The sequence below is a fragment of the Nansenia antarctica genome (assembly GCF_963989245.1).
Source record: "Nansenia antarctica genome assembly, chromosome: 20".
NCBI lineage: Eukaryota > Metazoa > Chordata > Actinopteri > Argentiniformes > Microstomatidae > Nansenia > Nansenia antarctica.
In genome coordinates this window covers 3,779,588-3,798,917 of record NC_137693.1, presented here as the reverse complement: position 1 = coordinate 3,798,917, position 19,330 = coordinate 3,779,588, and the positions used below count along the sequence as shown (strand labels likewise).

The 19,330-nt window shown below is 49.4% G+C and overlaps 1 protein-coding gene across 2 annotated transcripts in view; it reads left to right on the top strand.

Moving 5' to 3' along the window:
- The window catches only part of grik1a (glutamate receptor, ionotropic, kainate 1a), a gene marked incomplete at its 3' end in the record, with an annotated part of 74,744 nt that overhangs the window by 42,406 nt on the left and 13,008 nt on the right, over positions 1–19,330 (top strand). Inside the window, exons 8-13 of one of the 2 annotated variants that reach the window (XM_080550114.1) lie at positions 3,060–3,167; positions 3,506–3,550; positions 9,344–9,457; positions 14,407–14,610; positions 16,046–16,269; positions 17,470–17,588. In XM_080550114.1, coding sequence (XP_080406240.1) covers positions 3,060–3,167; positions 3,506–3,550; positions 9,344–9,457; positions 14,407–14,610; positions 16,046–16,269; positions 17,470–17,588 — 814 coding nt within the window. The remainder of the gene's footprint in view (positions 1–3,059; positions 3,168–3,505; positions 3,551–9,343; positions 9,458–14,406; positions 14,611–16,045; positions 16,270–17,469; positions 17,589–19,330) is intronic. The other variant, XM_080550115.1, reaches the window with a different exon arrangement.

Below are 19,330 nucleotides of genomic sequence, written 5' to 3'. Positions count from 1 at the left end.
AAAGTGTCTCTCTCTCTCTCTCCCTCACCCCCCTCCCTCCGTCCCCCTCCTTAACTATCTGAAGCCGTGTTTTCCTGACTGACTGAAATTCTTTGTTGACTCAGGTAGCCTCCTAGCAGACTTCAGAATCACCATGGTTATCGAGGTGTCACCCAGATTACCATGGTTATAGAGGTGTCACCCACATCCAGCGTTCTCATGGTGGGAGAGACTTCAGCAGGTCCATTAACCTGCCTGCGGGGCAGAGCGCACTGCACCATCTAATAGAGCCCTCACACTCACTCTCCTCTCTGGTTCCTTCATTCTGTTCACAATGGCATTTCTGAGGATGTTGAGCCAAACATGACAGAAATGTAACTGCAATGCAACCACTTTATATGTTTGTTTTGTTTCGATTTGTCTTTATCTGTTCCCATCAGAATCAGAATGTCATTTTATTACATCCAATGTACACAAAGTACACAAGAGTAAACATCTTTGGCTTAGGTTTGTCAACACTGTCATTGCAGCAAGATACAAAATCACAATAATAGAGTAAAGTAAAAATAATAAAAGGAAGTAATAATAAAGTAATAAAGTGTTAACGTGATGGTAGTCGTACTACAGTGGAACCAGTCGTACTACAGGGGAATCAATAGTGCAAAAAGCTGTACAATAAGATAAAATGCAATTTACAGTACAAGTACCGGTAGTCAGGTTGTGTTCAAGTAATCAGGTAGTTTGCAAGTAGTCATATAATATATATTATGTGTATAATTTATAATAATTTTGCCATTTAGCAGACGCTTTTAATCCAAAGCGATTTACAATTACGAATTACAGGGACATTCCCCCTGGAGTAACTGAGGGCTAAGCGCCTTACTCAAGGGCACACTAGTAGTGGTGTGGTTTCAGGCGGGATTTGAACTCACAACCTTCCGATCACAAGTCCAACTCACTATCCACTAGACCACCACTACCCCCCTGTATAGTGAGAGTGTGGTTGGTTTGGGGTGGACAGTCTTTTGTTGTCTTCCAGTGCATTTCCCCAGGAGCCTGATTGCTTAGGGGAAATAGCGGTTTGACATCCTCTGGGTTTTAGCCCCGAGGCTTCGGTACCGTTTCCCCGACGGCAACAGCTCCAACAGTTTCTGATTGGGGTGGCTGGGTCCCTAATAATCCTGAGGGCCTTTCTGACACACCGGTCAGTTAACATATCCTGGATGGAGGGATGGTCACATCCGCTGATCCTCTCAGCTGTCCTCACTACGCTTTGCTGCGTTTTGCGGTTTTGGGCAGTGCAGTTCCCGTACCAGGCAGTGATGCATTCTGTCAGGATGCTCTCGGTTGTGCCTCTGACGAAGGCCCCTAGGATCTTAGGTCCTAAGCCGAACTTTTTCAACTGCCTGAGATGGAAAAGGCAGCTGGTTGGTGTGTTCATCCCAGGTGAGGTCGTTGATGATGTGAACCCCCAGGAACTTGATGCTCTTTGCTCTCTCCACAGCAGACCTGTTAATGGTGATGCGGTCTTGAGCCTGCCTGTCCTTCCTGAAGTTCACCACCAGCTCCTTGGTCTTGTCGGCGTTGAGAGTGAGGTTATTGGCCTGGCTGTACTGAGCCAGGCGGTCGACCTCACTTCTGTAGGCTGTCTCGTCGCCGTCGGTGATCAGGCCGACACTGTCGTGTCGTCGGCGAACTTGATTACCGTGTTGGAGCTGTGAGTGGCCACGCAGCCGTGGGTGTACAGGGAGTAGAGGAGGGGGCTTAGTACACAGCCTTGGGGGGCTCCTGTGCTGATGGTCAGAGAGGTCTTAGAGCCCATATTCACCACTTGTTTACGGTCCGACAGGAAGTCCAGGATCCAGTTTCATAGGCTGGGGTAGATGCCTAGCTCCCTGAGCGTGCTATCGAGTCTGGAGGGGACTATGGTGTTGAATGCTGAGCTGTAGTTTCCAAACAGCATCCTCACATAGGAGATTCTCCTGTCAAGGTGGGTGAGGGCTGAGTGGAGTGCCGTGGCAATGGCGTCATCTGTCGATCTGTTTTCTCGGTAGGCAGATTGGTGAGGGTCTACATTTTTTACATTTACATTTTGGGCATTTAGCAGACGCCTTATTCCAAAGCGACTTACAATCAATACATTTGACTAAGCAAGTGAATCGTCAATCCACCAGTCGTAGCAGGAAGAGTATTCTAGCTCAGGCCCGGGGCCATTGGCAGTCTCAGTGATAGAAGGAAAAAGTTTTAATTTTAATTTTTTATATAGACACTGGAGAACAGAGAAGCAGTACAAGGGAGGCAGTAGAAGTCATAGGGGACACAGTAAAGGGGAGAAGCGGGCGTCTCAGGAGACGCAGTGCTAGGGGGTAGTGGATGTCTCAGGAGGAGCAGTTAAGGTGTAACCTGAAGAGATGGGTCTTCAGTCTCCGACTGGAAGATGGGTAGTGTGTCTAGGAAGGGAGGCAGCTCCCTGCAGATCAGGATCTGGATGATCTTCTCTTCAATTTGCATTTGCTCACTGCAGGGGTTAGACTAGAGAAACAAGGTGCCAGTCATTTAGGCATGTTACCTTCCCCTTTTTCGGTACCGGGATGATGGCAGATGACTTGAAGCAGGGTAACACCAAACAACAACAAAAGTATATTTCATCAACACAGGTGACTACATGCCATCCATATATTCCTCTGGATAGACGTTGTGCGTATTTCTAATGCGGTAATTTCCAGTCCCAGGTGAATTGCAGGAGTACACAACAGAAAATAACCTTTCAACTTGTTGCAGCCTTCTTGTCTGACTCTGTTTACAACCTGTGGTTCTGTCAAACCTCTGTCGGTTCCCCCCACTCACTTCAGCTCCTGGGAGTCTGCTTCTAAAGCTTTAATTAGGCTCCACAGATACACAAAAGAATAACCCACTCTCTCTTTCTCCCTCTCTCTCTCTCTCTCTCTCTCTCTCTCTCTCTCTCTCTCTCTCTCTCTCTCTCTCTCTCTCTCTCTCTCTCTCTCTCTCTCTCTCTCTCTCTCTCTCTCTCTCTCTCCCTCTCTCTCCTCTGTCCCCCCCCCTCATCCCCCTGCCCCCAGGCACAGTGGGATGGATTGACAGGACATATTGTTCTTAATAAGACGGACGGTCGGAGGAGAGACTTTGACTTGGACATCATCAGTCTCAAAGAGGACGGTACAGCCAGGGTGAGTAGCAGGGGCCAGTAACAGCCAATTACAGCGCTCACACGCTGCTTTCAAAGGCTCGAACAGAGCGTAGTGAAAGGGTGTACTGTGGAGTCCATCCTAGCATGACTTATATAACATCTATAGTGTAATATAGTAATAGCAAATGTATTCAATAATCAAGCTTTCCACTGCTTTGTTCTTTTGATCAGTGATCATCATACATGTATGATATAACGAGAGCCTCGCTTTCATTCTTTCTAACCCAGTGTGTGGTTTAACAACATTCTGGAAGCTTCTACCACAGTACATGTTCTCTCTTCACTGACTGCCAGTTGTCCTCTTTGCCTTGTCAAAAGGGTATTGTCGAGGGCTCCAGTCGACTCACTAAAAGGTGGATTAAGGTTTGTGCCCATGACCTCCCTGGTCCCAGGCCTTCTGAATTGCTCCCCCCCCGCCCCCCCCCACCCCCACCCCGCCACCCCAGCTATTCCCTATCCTCCTTCAAATAGTGACTCATTATTCCCCTGGCCTAATGTAATGTCCCCCCCCCGTCCCCCCCCCCAAACCTCCTCTAAATGTGACACTATCTTATCCAGCATGTCTACCAGATACTCACATAAAACAGATCTGTATCCAAATGGTAACTTTGTACTTCAGGCACAGATTGGAAAATGTCTGACACAGAGAAACAGTGTAGTCTCTCTCTCTCTCTCCCTCCCTCCCTCCCTCTCTCTCTCTCTCTCTCTCTCTCTCTCCCTCCCTCTCTCTCTCTCTCTCTCTCTCCCTCCCTCCCTCTCTCTCTCTCTCTCTCTCTCTCTCTCCCTCCCTATCTCTCTCTCTCTCCCTCTCTCTCTCTAACCTCCCTATCTCTCTCTCTCTCTCTCTCTTTCTCTCTCTCTATCTCTCTCCCTCCCTATCTCTCTCTCCCTCCCTCTCTCTCTCTCTCTTTCTCTCTCTCTCTCTCTCTCTCTCTCCCTCCCTCTCTCTCTCTCTCTTTCTCTTTTTTTCTCTCTCTCTCTCTCTCTCTCCCTCCCTCCCTATCTCTCTCTCTCTCTCTCCCTCCCTCCCTATCTTTCTCTCTCTCTCTCCCCCCCCCCCCTCTCTCTCTCTCTCTCTCTCTCTCTCTCTCACTAAGGTGTTAATGGGATAATTTTCTGCCTATTTTCAAGATGATATTTATTTTCCCTAAACATGAACATCGGCTGAGCCATCCCTTTAAATAGACAGGCAGCAGATGTTTAGACCAGCAGTGATTTATACTTTCATGTTATTTTCCTTCAGTAAGCCATCGACTTCAAACCCTCCTGGGGAAAATACCACTATATGACAGGCACCATACATAAAGCAGTGGAGTTTTATGGCGCTGTTAATAATTGAATTATCAAAGCGTGGCAGCAATGTTAGCTCCTGGGCAGTGGTGCATTAAATACACTCTGATGATGCAAGCCAAATCAACAGGGAAAATGGGGAAACGGTACAACTGTAACAACATAATTGCAGTACTCCTTCCTCTTGGCCCGGTCTAATCTCTGTCATACCGTTGCGGCGGTTTGCTAGTCTGATTTGACTGTATTGACAAATTTGACTGGATTGAGGTGGTTGTTGTTTGGCCGGCGGAGATAACTTTTTACAGTCTGTGTGTGTGAGAGAAATGTGATTCGTTTTTTTATAGCATACCCATGTATTGTTGTTGGATGTACTGACACGGATGATCAATTCATAGGGCTATATGGATCCATGGATAAGGGGTTACTCTCTCTCTTCTCCTCCTGTGTTACCAAAGTACTCCTGTACTCTTTATTTGTTCGTCTTAGATTTCAGTGTCATGTTCAGGTCATGTTCTCACATGAAAGTCCGAATCAGGACCCGGAGCAAGTGGATGAGTTTGCAACATTGTTGCATAAATTATTTCTCTGATTTGCTTTCTCACAGCCCTTTATGTAAACAAAGTAACATACGCAATCGAAGCAACAGACGTGGTAGTTGATTGGTCAGAAAAAAACAAATTTGCCCGTTCGTCCCGCTCTTATCCAGATCAACATGCATGCGCTGTTGTTTTCCTATGGACAGCCTCGATGCGTCGTTTCTAATCGGAGCGAAACCACCCTTTTTCAAGCATCCATCGGCTGTTTGCTCCGGGAGTGACTTCGAAAGCACGTTCTCACAGCTCCAAACGACGCAGAGCAAAGCGAATTCTATCCTAAACTCTGATTCCAAGTGGAGCAAATGTTCTAGTGAGAACACACCCTAAGTCTATGTTCGTTACCACTGCTTAAAGTTAGTTTACCCCCTTCGCTAAAGGCTGTGCATTGACTCTCTCAATGGATGGGATTGGGGAATCTGAACCAGCGGTAATTGAACCCCCCCTGGTCTCTTTGGTCCATGCTCACTTACACCACCCTTCTAGGTTTAGGTTTAACTCCCCTCCACTTGAGATCCCTGGTGCCTCCTCCTCTGCTAACGGCATCAATCTGGTTTCCACCCACATCACAGCACCGAAACAGCCCTGGTCAAAGTCATCAAATCATCTCCTCACCTCCGCAGACTCAGGTGCCCTCAACATCCTAGTTCTACTAGACCTGAGCGCAGCCTTCGACACAGTGTCCCACTCCATCCTCCTTCAAAGGCTGCGCCAACTGGATGTTGAGGGCACCGCCCTGGACTGGCTCACCTCCTACCTCACCAACAGACAACAGTTCATCTCCCTCTCCGGTCACACCTCCACCTCCTCCTCTGTCACACAGGGGGTCCCACAAGGCTCAGTCCTTGGCCCCCTGCTCTTCCTCTGCTACATACTCCCCCTCGGTCACATCATCCGCCAATTCAACCTGGACTTCCACTGCTACGCTGATGACACACAGATTTACATCACCACAAAATCCACCCAGAACCCACCCCTCAGTCACATTGAAAACTGCATCTCAGCAATAAAAACCTGGCTAACACACAACTTCCTCAAACTTAACAGTGAAAAGACCGAAGTCATCCTCATCGGCACCAAATCCATTCTCAATAAAACCGGACTCATCACACTCACCATTGACGACACTACCATCACCCCCTCTCCCCTGGCTCGCAACCTTGGCTTCATCCTGGACCCGACCCTCTCATTCGATCCCCACGTCAGTTCCATTGTCAAGACATCCTATTCCACCTCCGAAACATAGCAAAAATTAGACACTGCCTCTCCCCCCCCGCTGCTGAATCCCTCATCCACGCCTTCATCTCCTCCCGCCTTGACTATTGCAACTCCCTACTCACCGGCATCACCAAAGAACGTATCCAATTCAAAGTGCTCATCCTCACATACAAAGCCCTCCATAGCCTGGCCCCCCCCTTACCTGACTGACCTCCTTCTCCCCCACCACCCTACCCGTACCCTCCGATCCTCATCCACTGTTCCCCCTCACTGTCCCACCCTCAAAACTCAAAGGCTTCGGTCACGGTGCCTTTTCACAAGCTGCACCCCGCCTCTGGAACTCTCTCCCTCAACCACTCAGAGACTCACCCTCACTCCTCACTTTTAAATCCCACCTCAAAACCTACCATGCATACAGCCTCCCCTACCCCTAACCATCTCCCCTAACCCTGCCACCCCCCTCCCCGTTCGCTAACTCTGTGTTCTATGTGCCCATGTTATCTGTTGCTTGTTGTTTCTGTTTTTTCCGTTTCTCCCATATTGTCAGCGTCTTTGAGCCTCGGAAAAGCGCTATATAAATATAATTTAGTATTATTATTATTATCACATCTGCTCATCACATTCAGTTTAAGACTCACACCCGCGCGGGTCACTCCTCATTTCACTTTGCTGCAGCTAGCGACTGGAATGAGCTTCAAAACAACATTGAAACTTGAGGAATGTGTGTCTGTTTCTATCTTTAATAATTAAAACACAGATGTTGTCTCTGACACCAGCACCTCCACCAGCACAAAATAACAAACTAACTTACTCTACCATCAGAGTCGTCATGGACATTTTCACAGACACTCACTTGTTATTCTAACAAATAACGTCCATTATGAACATCCGGACGCTTAACTTGTTTTTCCTATACTGTCCTATACTATATCCTATAAATCTATTGCTGACTGTCTGTCTATGCTGACTGTTTTTACTCAATCTTGTGTTGTTGCCCTGTGTTTCTGTCCTGCTGTGTTGTTCTACCTGTATCATTCTGCCTTGTTCTGACTTGTTCTGTATTGACTTATGTGTTTGTCATGTGACCTGTCCTTCTGTGTTGTCATGTCTGGTCTTGTCTTGTGATTTAAAATATTTTTTTGTTTTATTTATTCCACCTCACTTCCCAGTCGTCACTGGCCAGGCCGTCGTGGTAAATAAGAATTTGTTTCTTAACGGACCCGCTTGGATGACTGAAGGTTCAATTTGGGAGGTCTCATTCATCTGCAGTGGTCACTGGTCAGGGATATGACATATTTATGCTGTACTGGATGGCTTCCCTTTAAAACACCCCCAGTAAGGGACGTTCCTGGTCATTAAACCTCTGGAGAAGTGGAGGGAAGGCTCTGCCTGGCAGGGCTTGAGTGCCGGGAGGGCGATAGGGGCTGACAAATGGTGAAGAGGGGTGTGGTATTCAGTCCATAACATTTTACATTTTTGCCATTGAGCAGACGCCTTATTCCAAAGCGACTTTTAAACAAATACATTTGACTAAGTAAGTGAGTCATCTATCCACCAACAGTCATAGCAGGAACAAGTAATCTATGTTCAGGCCAGGGGCCATTGGCAGTCGTCATGCTAGAAGAAGGAAGATTCTCATTAAAACTATTTTTAATTCAAGTAAGCCTTTATTTCAAGTCCCGTGTGGAGATAAACAATCTCTTTTCCAATCACTTCAGAGGGTAAAGACGCTCTTTGTTTCCCCTCAGATTCAGTCAACAACATGATTTGAGTGTTAGTGAAGTAGTATTCTCCAACAGCATGTTTGGATACTGGATTCTGATTGGCTAGCAACAGTGGTAAATATCCCGACAACCTTCAGTTCAGACCGCATTTCCAGTATCAACGCGCCTCCCAATCAATCTGATTAAGAACACCTGTGCTGACCGGCTCCAACGCAATCGTTGATCTTGTTCATGGGACTATATTCTGTGGCGGAAGGATATATGTATTCTGAAACGATTAACGATTGTAAATAAATGAATTCAATGTTAAAACAGTGTATTTATTCTTGATATTATGTGGTGGCTGTTGTAGAAAAGCAATTTACCATTCGAGGGCCGGGGGTTGTGGACTCATTTACCACTGTACACAACTCTGTACCAGTGGTAAATGAGTTCCACAATCCCCTTCCTCTCATGGTAAATTGCTTCCATAGTAAGCCTATCTGTTGTACTCTTTACAACACTTCAGAGTGTCACCTCTGACCTCCGGTTGCTCTTACTGCTGATAAGAGGATTTCAAGTGTTAAATTCCAGCTGTCACTTCCTTAATCTGATAACTGTCTGGATTATTCTCCCCTGATCAGATGGAAACTATTCCATCTCATTCACTTGTACAGTGCGGGAACGCTGTACTGTTCTAGACTGTCTGAGTGGCCAGCTGACTCCTACGCCTTCTTGCTGGGAGTCTAGCTAACACTGTGGCTTCCATTTGGCTTCCACCCCTGTGGCTTCCACTGTGGCCTCCAGTGAGATTTGTAACATAAATAGAACTATGTTGTATTAGACTATTAAATGGACTGCACTTATATAGCGCCTTTATCCAAAGCCCTTTACAACGGCCTCTCATTCTCCCGTTCACACACACATTCACACACCAATGGCGGCAAGCTACCATACAAGGCGCCAGCCCGCTCACTGGGAGCAATTTGGGGTTCAGTGTCTTGCCCAAGGACACCTCGACATGTGGCCAGCCGGGGCTTGAACCGACGCCGGCTCTACCTCCTGCGACACAGTCGCCCCCCCGCTATTAGTAACTATTTTAATATTAGACTAATATTATTAGATCACTTATCCAGGACCATAGGCGTTATGCTTTGCGAATCTGATAATGGCAGTAAAGGCTGGTATTTAGGATACGTACATTCGGTATCGTCCTTCCCTGGTTAAAGATGTTCAAATGCAAATGAATCCGAATCCCTTGTGACCTTTCCTATTGTTGTTGTCCTCTCGTGTTGTTCTTAAACAACAAACAGCGACGGTACACAATGCTGAATCACTGTTGCTGTTTCCAGATTGCGGTGTGGAACTCCTACACAGGCCTGAACCTGACGGATCAAAGCCGAGGCCAGAACCAGAACGTCACAGACTCCCTGGCCAACAGGACTCTCATCGTCACCACCATACTGGTGAGAGGGGGGAGAGGAGGGAGGACAAGGGGGGAGGAGAGGAAGTAAGGAGGACAAGAGAGAAGAAAGAAAGAAAGAAGGAAGTGTAGAGGAAAGAGGAATGGGTTTGGGTATATGAGCTGTGTTCTCAGTGTCTAGATGGTGTCTTTTATTTGTGAATGGGGAAATTCAAATCCGATGAGTGGTCTAATTTAGTGTTTCCCAAAAGGTCTCTCTCTATATATATTATATATATATACACCTAGTACACCTTTTCAACTGCGTGTTAACACTAGAACAGCCATGGGTGGGGTCATTTGACCAAGTGAGTAAAAAAAAAAAATGTATACCTTTGCACTCGATCAAATTTCAGGACCCTCCTTTCATGACTTTTCCTAGATGTGCATTCTACCACCCTAGGGGCCCTATTATGCACTTCATAAGTCTTAAGCAATAAGACGAGGCGGTAGATCTAAACTTAAGACGTGGAGGCGTGGTCAAGGCCACTTTGCTATTATGCGTGCTGTAGTGGGCGCCTAAAACCCGGCGCTAAGCAAAGAAATTAGTCATGGGTGTGTTTTGGGCGTCTTCTCAATCAACCCAATCAGCGTGCCAGGTGCCATTCCCTTTAAGAACCGGCTGCCTTGAGTCTTTAGCGCTATGCTATTATGGAAGTCCTAAGAAGGAGGTCAGCGCGCTTCTCTGCAGAAGAAAGTAACAAGCTCGTGCATGAGGTCATTGCTGACCAAACGACATATGTCAGTTACTGCCTGACGGGTGAAGCGCAGCTCATACAAGCATTGCTGCTCTATAAACAGAATAAAAGAATATATATATAGATTGATTGAAAACCTTTATTGTCCCCAATGGGGAAATTTTGTTGTCAAACAGCTCAGTTAGGGCAGAAAACATTCAGTACAGAAAACAGAAAAACATTCAATAAAATACATAAAACAGTGCAGGCTCAATAAGTAAAAAGTTCCAAAAGTTCCAGCTCCAGGTCTCCCCCACCCTGCAGGGCCTGGTTGTAGAGTCGGAGTGCAGCTGGAATAAAGGACTGTCCAAATCTTTTTGTACTTTGACGGGGGAGAACAAATCTGTGGCTGAACTTGCTCCTCATCCCTGCCAGCTCGCAGTACATCGGGTGGGAGGGATTGGCCAGCATGGCAGCCAGTTTTTTCCCCATCCTCTGTTCTGCCACCACCTCTAGGCTGTCCAGCCCGGTCCCCACCACAGAGCTGGCCTTCTTCACCAGTTTGTTTAGCTTCGCAGCATCCCTGGCACAGATGTTTCCACCCCAGCAGGCCACGGCGAAGAACAGAACGCTGGCAACCACCGACTGATAAAACATTTGCAGCAGCTTGTTGCAGACACCGAAAGACCTCAGCCTTCTCAGGAAAAACAGTCTGCTCTGCCCTTTCCTGAGAAGAGCCTCGGTGTTGTCAGACCAGTCCAGTTTGTTATTAATTTGTACTCCCAGGTACCTGTAGGAGTCCACCCTCTCGACTTCCACCCCCTTGATGGTGATGGGGGCTGGGGTCCTTCTCTTCCTCCTAAAATCCACCACCAACTCCTTTGTTTTGCTGGTGTTAAGCAAAAGGTAGTTGGTGTCGCACCACTGCACGAAGCTCTCCACCAGGGCCCTGTACTCCTCATCCCTGTCATCTGTGATGTAACCGACGATAGAGGAGTCATCCGAAAACTTCTGCAGGTGGCACTGGTCGGAGCTAAACTGGAAGTCGGAGGTATAGAGGGTGAAGAGAAAGGGTGACAGAACAGTTCCCTGGGGGGCACCGGTGTTGCACACCACCACCTCAGACTGACAGCCCTGCAGTCTCACATACTGACGCCTGTCTGTGAGGTAGTTGTGGATCCAAGCCGTCAGGGAGTCCTCCACACACATCACTGCTAGTTTGTCAGCCAGCAGTGATGGCTTGATAGTGTTAAATGCACTGGAGAAGTCGAAGAACATGGTCCTCACCATGCTCTGTGGCCTCTCCAGGTGTGTGTAGGCCCTGTGCAGCATGTAAATGATGGCGTCCTCCACCCCCATGCTCTCCTGATATGCAAACTGCCGGGGGTCCAGGAAGTCCTTCACCTGGGGCTTAAGGTGTTGCAGCACTAGCCTCTCCAGGATCTTCATGACCTGTGGTGTCAGGGCGACAGGTCTATAGTCATTTGGGGTGCTGGGCCGTCCCTTCTTTGGCACTGGGACGATGCAAGAGGTCTTCCAGAGCTGTGGCACCCTCCTCAGTCTTAGAGATAGACTGAAGAGATGTTGGAATGTGTCCGCCAGCTCTCCAGCACACACCTTCAGAACCCTGGGGTTGATGTTGTCTGGACCTCTGGACTTGTTCACATTCACCCTGGAAAGCTGCCTTCTCACCTGCTCAGATGTTATAAAGCTGTGAGTACCGGTGTCTCCAGGTGTGAAGCATGCTCCCTGGCTCCTGGTGTTGGTAAGGGGAGGCAGTTGCTGCTGGGGTGCTGCTGGGGTGTCAGGGGGAGTGGGGGCTACTGTTGCCAGGGGTGCAGTACATTGGAGAGGGGAGGAGAGGGTCGGGGGCTGTGGGGGGTGACAGGGGGATGGGGGGTGACAGGGGGATGGGGGGTGACAGGGGGATGGGGGGGGTGACAGGGTCGGGGGATGACAGGGGGATGGGGGGGGTGGCAGGGTCGGGGGATGTGACAGGGTCGGGGGCTGTGACAGGGTCGGGGGCTGTGGGGGGTGACAGGGGGATGGTTGGTCAAACCTGTTAAAGAAGCAGTTCAGGTCATCTGCCTGCTCTCGGGTCCCCTCCACCACAGTATGTGGCTGCTTGTGGCCCGTGATCTTCTTGAAGCCCTTCCACACCTCCTTGGAGCTGTGGGCCTCTAGCCCGCCCTCCAATTTCCTCCTGTATTCCTCTTTGGCTGCTCTCAGCTCCTTCTTCACCTCCTTCTGAGTGGCCCTGGCTCCCTCAGTGTCCCCTGCCTTAAACAGCCTCCTCTTCCTTTTCAGGAGGTTCTTGATGTTCCCATTTATCCACGGCTTGTTGTTAGGAAAGCACCGTACCTTTTTAATGGGGACGATGCTCTCCTCGCAGAACTTGATATAGTCTGTGACACAGTCTAGCAGACCATCTATGTCCTCCCCGTGGACTCTCTGGAACATCCCCCAGTCGGTTGTTTCAAAACACGCCCTCAGCTCCTCCTCCACGTCTTCTGACCATTGCTGGACAGTCCTGGTGGTGATAGGCAGCCTTTTTATGACAGGGGTGTATGTTGGTTCCATCCAGACCATATTGTGATCGGATGCCCCTAGTGGCGGGAGGGCAGTGGATGTGTAGGCTCCCTTCACATTGGCATATAGTTTGTCTAGTATTTTGTTCTCCCTTGTTTTACATGTGACATACTGGGTAAAATCCGTCAATGTCTTTTCCATATTTACATGGTTGAAGTCCCCATTCACAATGATAAATGCGTTTGGGTGAGCGGTCTGTATCCCCGCGATACAGGAATGGATGACGTCATTTGCGCGCGCCGGGTTCGCGCTTGGTGGAATGTAAATAGTCACAGCCACCACATGTGAAAACTCTCTCGGACAGAGATCTGGCCTCAAACCTAGCGCCAACAGTTCTATGTCTGGAGTGCAGACTTGCTCTTTGATAGTGATATGACCTGGCTTGCACCATTTGGAATTAACAAACACAGCGATCCCGCCTCCTTTTATCTTACCGCTGTTTCTCGTTCTGTCCGCGCGGACCATTGTGAAACCATCTTGTTCCATCGCCCCGTCTGGGATACCAGGATTCAGCCAGGATTCAGTCAGGAATAGCAGGCTGCATTTCCCATATTCCCCCTGTCCCTTCATCAGAGCAGAGAGCTCATCAGCCTTGTTGACCAGCGACCTGACGTTCCCCATAAGAACAGCCGGCAGGTAGGTCCTATTTGCTTGTCTGTCTCTCCTCGCCCTCACGACCGCGCCAGCCCTAGTTCCTCGTCTGCGTGTCCTTATTTCGCTGGGCACTCCGGTAGGGGGAGCGGCGGCTCGACTCCTAAAGGCAATGAGCTCCTCTCTGGAATACACCCGCATTCCTCCGTTTATCAGGCACATATTGAGCACTCCGGTTAAAAGATAAAAGATAAAAGTTTGAAATAAAAGGTTGAAAAGGGCTAAAAAAGGGCTAAAAAGTAGAAGTAAGACTGAGCTGTTTCACTGGCAGCCACCCAACCGGCGCCATTTTGTCTAGTGTGATATTATAGGCTATATTATACATATTTTAATAATAGGCTATAATATAATTGTAATTGCAATATATTATAGCATTATTAACAGTTGGATCACCAATTGAAAGCGCTAAACTGCTTAGATCACGAATCCAGAATTGATTTGAGATTTGGCCTACCTGTCAGCCCTAGGTAACAAAGTCGTTGCCGGTATATGCGCTCGGCGCGCCGTCTTCGTCTATCATAATTCCTTCCTAGGATATATTCCATTGTTCTCTCTCTCTGGCTTAACATTTGCCAGTGGTGGCATTTATACTGTGACCGTAATTGACGTCTTGCCGTGGAGCCACGTGCGTGTTCATGTGTGCCCACATGCATGCGCAAACCGCGGAGGCGCGCTCGTGTTTCAAAACGTGCATGAAGTCTAAACTTAAGAACTTTTCAAACCACTTCTTAGCGCTAGGAGCAAAGTCAGATCGCATAATAGCAGGGGCGCCTAGTGCACTTCATTAACATATGAACACTCCCACAATGAGTAATATATGCACGGGAGTTTTACGTCTTATGTGTGGGCGCCTATCGACACCTGCATAATAGCAGTAGCGCGTATGAAGCGCATAATAAGGGTGGCGGTAGGTCTTAACCTGGCGGTGCGTCTTAATTAAGACTTAAGACGGCAAGTTAAGAAGTGCATAATAGGGCCCTAGATGTGTCATGCATATTTTCTTGTGTGTGTGTTTTGGTGTCTTGTGTACATACAGGAAAACCCCTATGTGATGTTTAAGAAATCAGACAAGGAGCTGTTTGGTAACGACCGTTTCGAGGGCTACTGCCTGGACCTGCTGAAGGAGCTCTCCAACATCCTGGGCTTCACCTACGAGGTCAAACTGGTGACGGACGGCAAGTATGGAGCTCAGAACGACAAGGGAGAGTGGAACGGAATGGTCCGGGAGCTCATCGACCATGTGAGTCACATTAGCAGTAAACACGTTGTTACCTCTCTCTCTCTCTCTCTCTCTCTCAAACCCCAGCGTCTGCCCATAAACCCTGTCTTGTGGGAGATGGAGTCGAACCGACAGTCAATTTCTGGCCCTCAACTCATATTTGTTCCTCCTCTCCCGCTCCCGCTCCCTTCCCCTCCCCTCCTCTCCCCTCCCCTCCTCTCCCCTCTCCTCTCCTCCCCTCTCCTCCCCTCTCCTCTCCTCTCCTCTCCTCTCCTCTCTCCTCTCCCCTCCTCTCCCCTCCTCTCCTCTCCCCTCCCCTTCCCTCCCCTCCTCTCCCCTCTCCTCTCCTCCCCTCTCCTCCCCTCTCCTCTCCTCTCCTCTCCTCTCCTCTCCTCTCCTCTCCTCTCCTCTCTCCTCTCCCCTCCTCTCCCCTCCTCTCCACTCCCCTTCCCTCCCCTCCTCTCCCCTCTCCTCTCCTCTCCTCTCCTCCCCTCTCCTCTCCTTCCCTCTCCTTCCCCTCCCCTCTCCTCTCCTCTCCTCCCCTCTCCTCCCCTCCCCTCTCCTCTCCTCTCCTCTCCCCTCCCCTTCCCTCCCCTCCTCTCCCCTCTCCTCTCCTCTCCTCTCCTCTCCTCTCTCCTCTCCCCTCCCCTTCCCTCCCCTCCTCTCCCCTCCCCTCCCCTCTCCTCTCTCCTCTCCCCTCCTCTCATCTCCCCTCCCCTTCCCTCCCCTCCTCTCCCCTCCTCTCCTCTCCCCTCCCCTTCCCTCCCCTCCTCTCCTCTCCTCCCCTCTCCTCTCCTCTCCTCTCTTCTCCTACCCCTCCCCTCCTCTCCTCTCCCCTCCCCTTCCCTCCCCTCCTCTCCCCTCTCCTCTCCTCCCCTCTCCTCTCCTCCCCTCTCCTCTCCTCCCCTCTCCTTCCCCTCCCCTCTCCTCCCCTCTCCTCTCCTCTCCTCTCCTCTCCCCTCCCCTTCCCTCCCCTCCTCTCCCCTCTCCTCTCCTCTCCTCTCCTCTCCTCTCCTCTCCTCTCTCCCCTCCCCTTCCCTCCCCTCCTCTCCCCTCTCCTCTCCTCCCCTCTCCTCTCCCCTCCTCTCCTCTCCTCTCCTCTCCTTTCCTCTCCTCTCTCCTCTCCCCTCCCCTCTCCTCTCCTCTCCTCTCCTCTCCTCTCCTCTCCTCTCTCCTCTCCCCTCCCCTTCCCTCCCCTCCTCTCCCCTCTCCTCTCCTCCCCTCTCCTCCCCTCTCCTCTCCCCTCCCATCTCCTCTCCTCTCCTCTCCATCCCTCCCCTCTCCTCTCTCCTCTCCCCTCCTCTCCTCTCCCCTTCCCTCCCCTCCTCTCCCCTCCCCTCTCCTCTCCTCTCCCCCCCCCTCCTCCCTCCTCTCCTCTCCTCTCCTCGCTTCTCCTACCCCCCCCCCCCCCCCTCCCCTCCCCTACTCTCCCTCCCTCTATGTCCCCCCCTCTCAGATAGCTGACCTGGCTGTGGCTCCTCTAACCATCACCTATGTGAGAGAGAAGTCCATAGACTTCTCCAAGCCCTTCATGACGCTGGGCATCAGCATCCTGTACCGCAAACCCAACGGCACCAACCCCGGAGTGTTCTCCTTCCTCAATCCCCTGTCCCCTGACATCTGGATGTACGTGCTGCTGGCCTGCACTGGGGTCAGCTGTGTGCTCTTTGTCATCGCCAGGTAAGACGTGCTGCTGGCCTGCACTGGGGTCAGCTGTGTGCTCTTTGTCATCGCCAGGTAAGACGTGCTGCTGGCCTGCACTGGGGTCAGCTGTGTGCTCTTTGTCATCGCCAGGTAAGAGGCTACGGGTTAGGGTGTATGGTGTAGGGTTGGAGGTTAGGGTGTACGGTGTAAGGCTGCGTGGTGTAGGGTTGGAGGTTAGGGTGTAGGGTTGGAGGTTAGGGTGTACGGTGTAGGGTTGGAGGTTAGGGTGTAATAACATAGGGTGTAGGGTTAATGGTGTATAGTGTAGAGTTGGAGGTTAGGGTGTAGTGTTAATGGTCTATTGTGTTGGGTTTGGCGGGTTAGGATGTAGGGTTAATGTAGGGTTAATAGTGTATGGTGTAGAGTTGGGGGTGAGGATGGAGGGTTAATAGTGTATGGTGTAGAGTTGGGGGTGAGGATGGAGGGTTAATAGTGTATGGTGTAGAGTTTGGCGGTTAGGTTTAGGGCCAGCAAAGGCCTAGTGGTAAACATCAGCATCAGGTAAGAGCCAGTACTGGCTGGCAGCACAGAATGCAGAAACTGTTCTGTAGGCAACAGCAGATCCAGCGACACTCTCAGGACACATCTTCAGGCATCAATCGCAAATTCATTGGAAAGACTAGCACCGCCTCACGCCAGCACACACATTTAGAGAGCGGAGAACATTTCACACTGTATCTCAGGCGGCTGTTTGGCATACCCGTACAGAAAACTCTTTCAGAACTTTCTCATTTTGGATGCCCGTGAGATTGTTCGCCATTCCTTTTATCGGGCCCGTGCGTGAGCTGGCACTCCGTCATCTTCTCCGGTAGTTAAGAGCAGCTTTTAAAATGTGTGGGCAGCTGGTAGCGTTTGGCAAGCAGAGAGAGCCTATAGGGAAACGATATTGGTTGTGGTCATTAAAATGCAAATTGGATGGCAAGGGCTGTCCAATCACCTTGTGTATGTGGCCAATAACAAGTTTCAACAAGCCACTGTAGACGACAGAAACGTAAATGTAACGTGCCCTGAAAGCGACGCATCGCATTTGCATCACATCGCACGAGACCTCAGTGGAGACAAGCGAAACATTGTCGCAAAGTTTTACTTTAAAAAAAAAAAATATATATATACATAATATTAATATTAAATGTAATAATTCTCTCTCTCTCTCTCCCTCCCTCCTTTCTCCCCCAGGTTTACTCCGTACGAGTGGTACAACCCTCATCCGTGTAACCCGTCCTCTGCGCTCGTAGAGAACAACTTCACCTTACTCAATAGTTTCTGGTTCGGAGTTGGAGCTCTCATGCGGCAAGGTATCTAGGTCCCAGTTCAAAGGTCACATTATCCCACAGTCTGCTGAGGCCACTAGGCATGTTAGCCCTCTGCTCTGGTAAACTCCTCTTACTGCAGTAAACCACCTTCTGATGCTGTAAACCCTGAGATGAGCCTGTTGATAACCTATCATTACCTGACATCCTCATTTGACAAGATCTTCATTTCACGTTATTGTACCTTGTACCCAATAGGTCTAATTCCCCGGACACCCCCCGTGTACGCACACCGGGTCCCCACGGCAGCATGCTATCCTTGCATTTAGGTTTTTAATCATCCATTAAGCCCCTTGATTCATTCCCACTTTCATCCCTCTGTTACACCCCAAATCCTCATCAAATCCATTATCCTCAGGGCTTTAGCAGGTTTTACAGTATAGGCTAGCTACGTAGGTGTGTGTGTGTGTGTGTGTGTGTGTGTGTGTGTGCATATATGCGTGTGTGTGTGTGTGTGTGGGTGCAAGTGCTTGTGCTTGTGCGTGTGTGCGTGTGTGTGTATGTGTGTGTGTGTGTATGTGTGTGTGTGTGTGTGTGTGTGTGCGTGTGTGCGTGTGTGTGTGTGTGTGAATGCGGGTGCAAGTGCTTGTGCGTGTGTGTGTGTGTTTGCGTGTGTGTGTGTGTGTGTGTGCATGTGTGTGTGTGTGTGTGTGTGTGTGTGTGTGTGTGTGTACTCTATCTCTGTATTGCCTGGAGTTTACAGTGTTCATCAGCGTTCTGTGGGATGGAGTGTCCGATGGTAGTTACCGTAGTGACCATTACCTTGGATACATGGCAGTTCAACCCAACCAGATTCTGTCTTTTATACTAAAAGCACATTTTTGAGGATTTGTCCTTGAAGGCAAACCTTTAAAGATGGGCGCAAATGTCCCGGAAACGGGGTAACCCGGAACGTAAGTGGTGTCCTTTCTTTCTACCTCTCTCCTCCTCTCTTGTTCTCTCTGTCGGGAGAGGACAAGCTAAAGGACGCTAACCTGTATGTCGACACTGTTTATGTGTGTCATGTATTTGATTGATTGTGTTACTGTCACCCTTCTCACACACGCTGCACACGCACGCACACACATACGCACCGAGGGCTCTGCACCATCTCCTATGTCTGTGCTTGAGCTGAAACGCAAAAAAAAGTGTTCATTTATTTCAGTATATAAAGAGGTTCCTGATTTATCATTTTGGGCAGAGATGAACATGTCGTTGAGGCGAGAGGTGCAGCGGGGTGAATCTAACGACCAAGATAAGCCCATTTACACTGGGGTGCTTGACTCTGTGCTCTGGAGGAATATAGATGTTTTTATTAAGGCACAAACACACGCACACACACACACACAGGAAAACACACACTCACACACACACACACACACTCACACACACATACACACATACACACACAGGAAAACACACACACACATACTCACACACACTCACACACACACTGGGGTGCTTGACTGGGGAGCTGTCCTCTGGAGGAATATAGATGTTTTTATTAAGGCACAGGCACAGGCACACACACACACACACAGGAAGGTTATTAACATTCTGTCTGTATTACTCCCTTTATACCTCCCTCCCTCTATCTAAACCGTCACCACCCACTGTGGGATACAAACTCATCATCTGGCATATAGATATGGAATGTGTAGTCCACACAGACACACAGGGGCACCTATGGTTGAACTGTTACGTGTTATTGTTTTACTCATGCAGTTTGCTTTTGTATCACAGGGTTC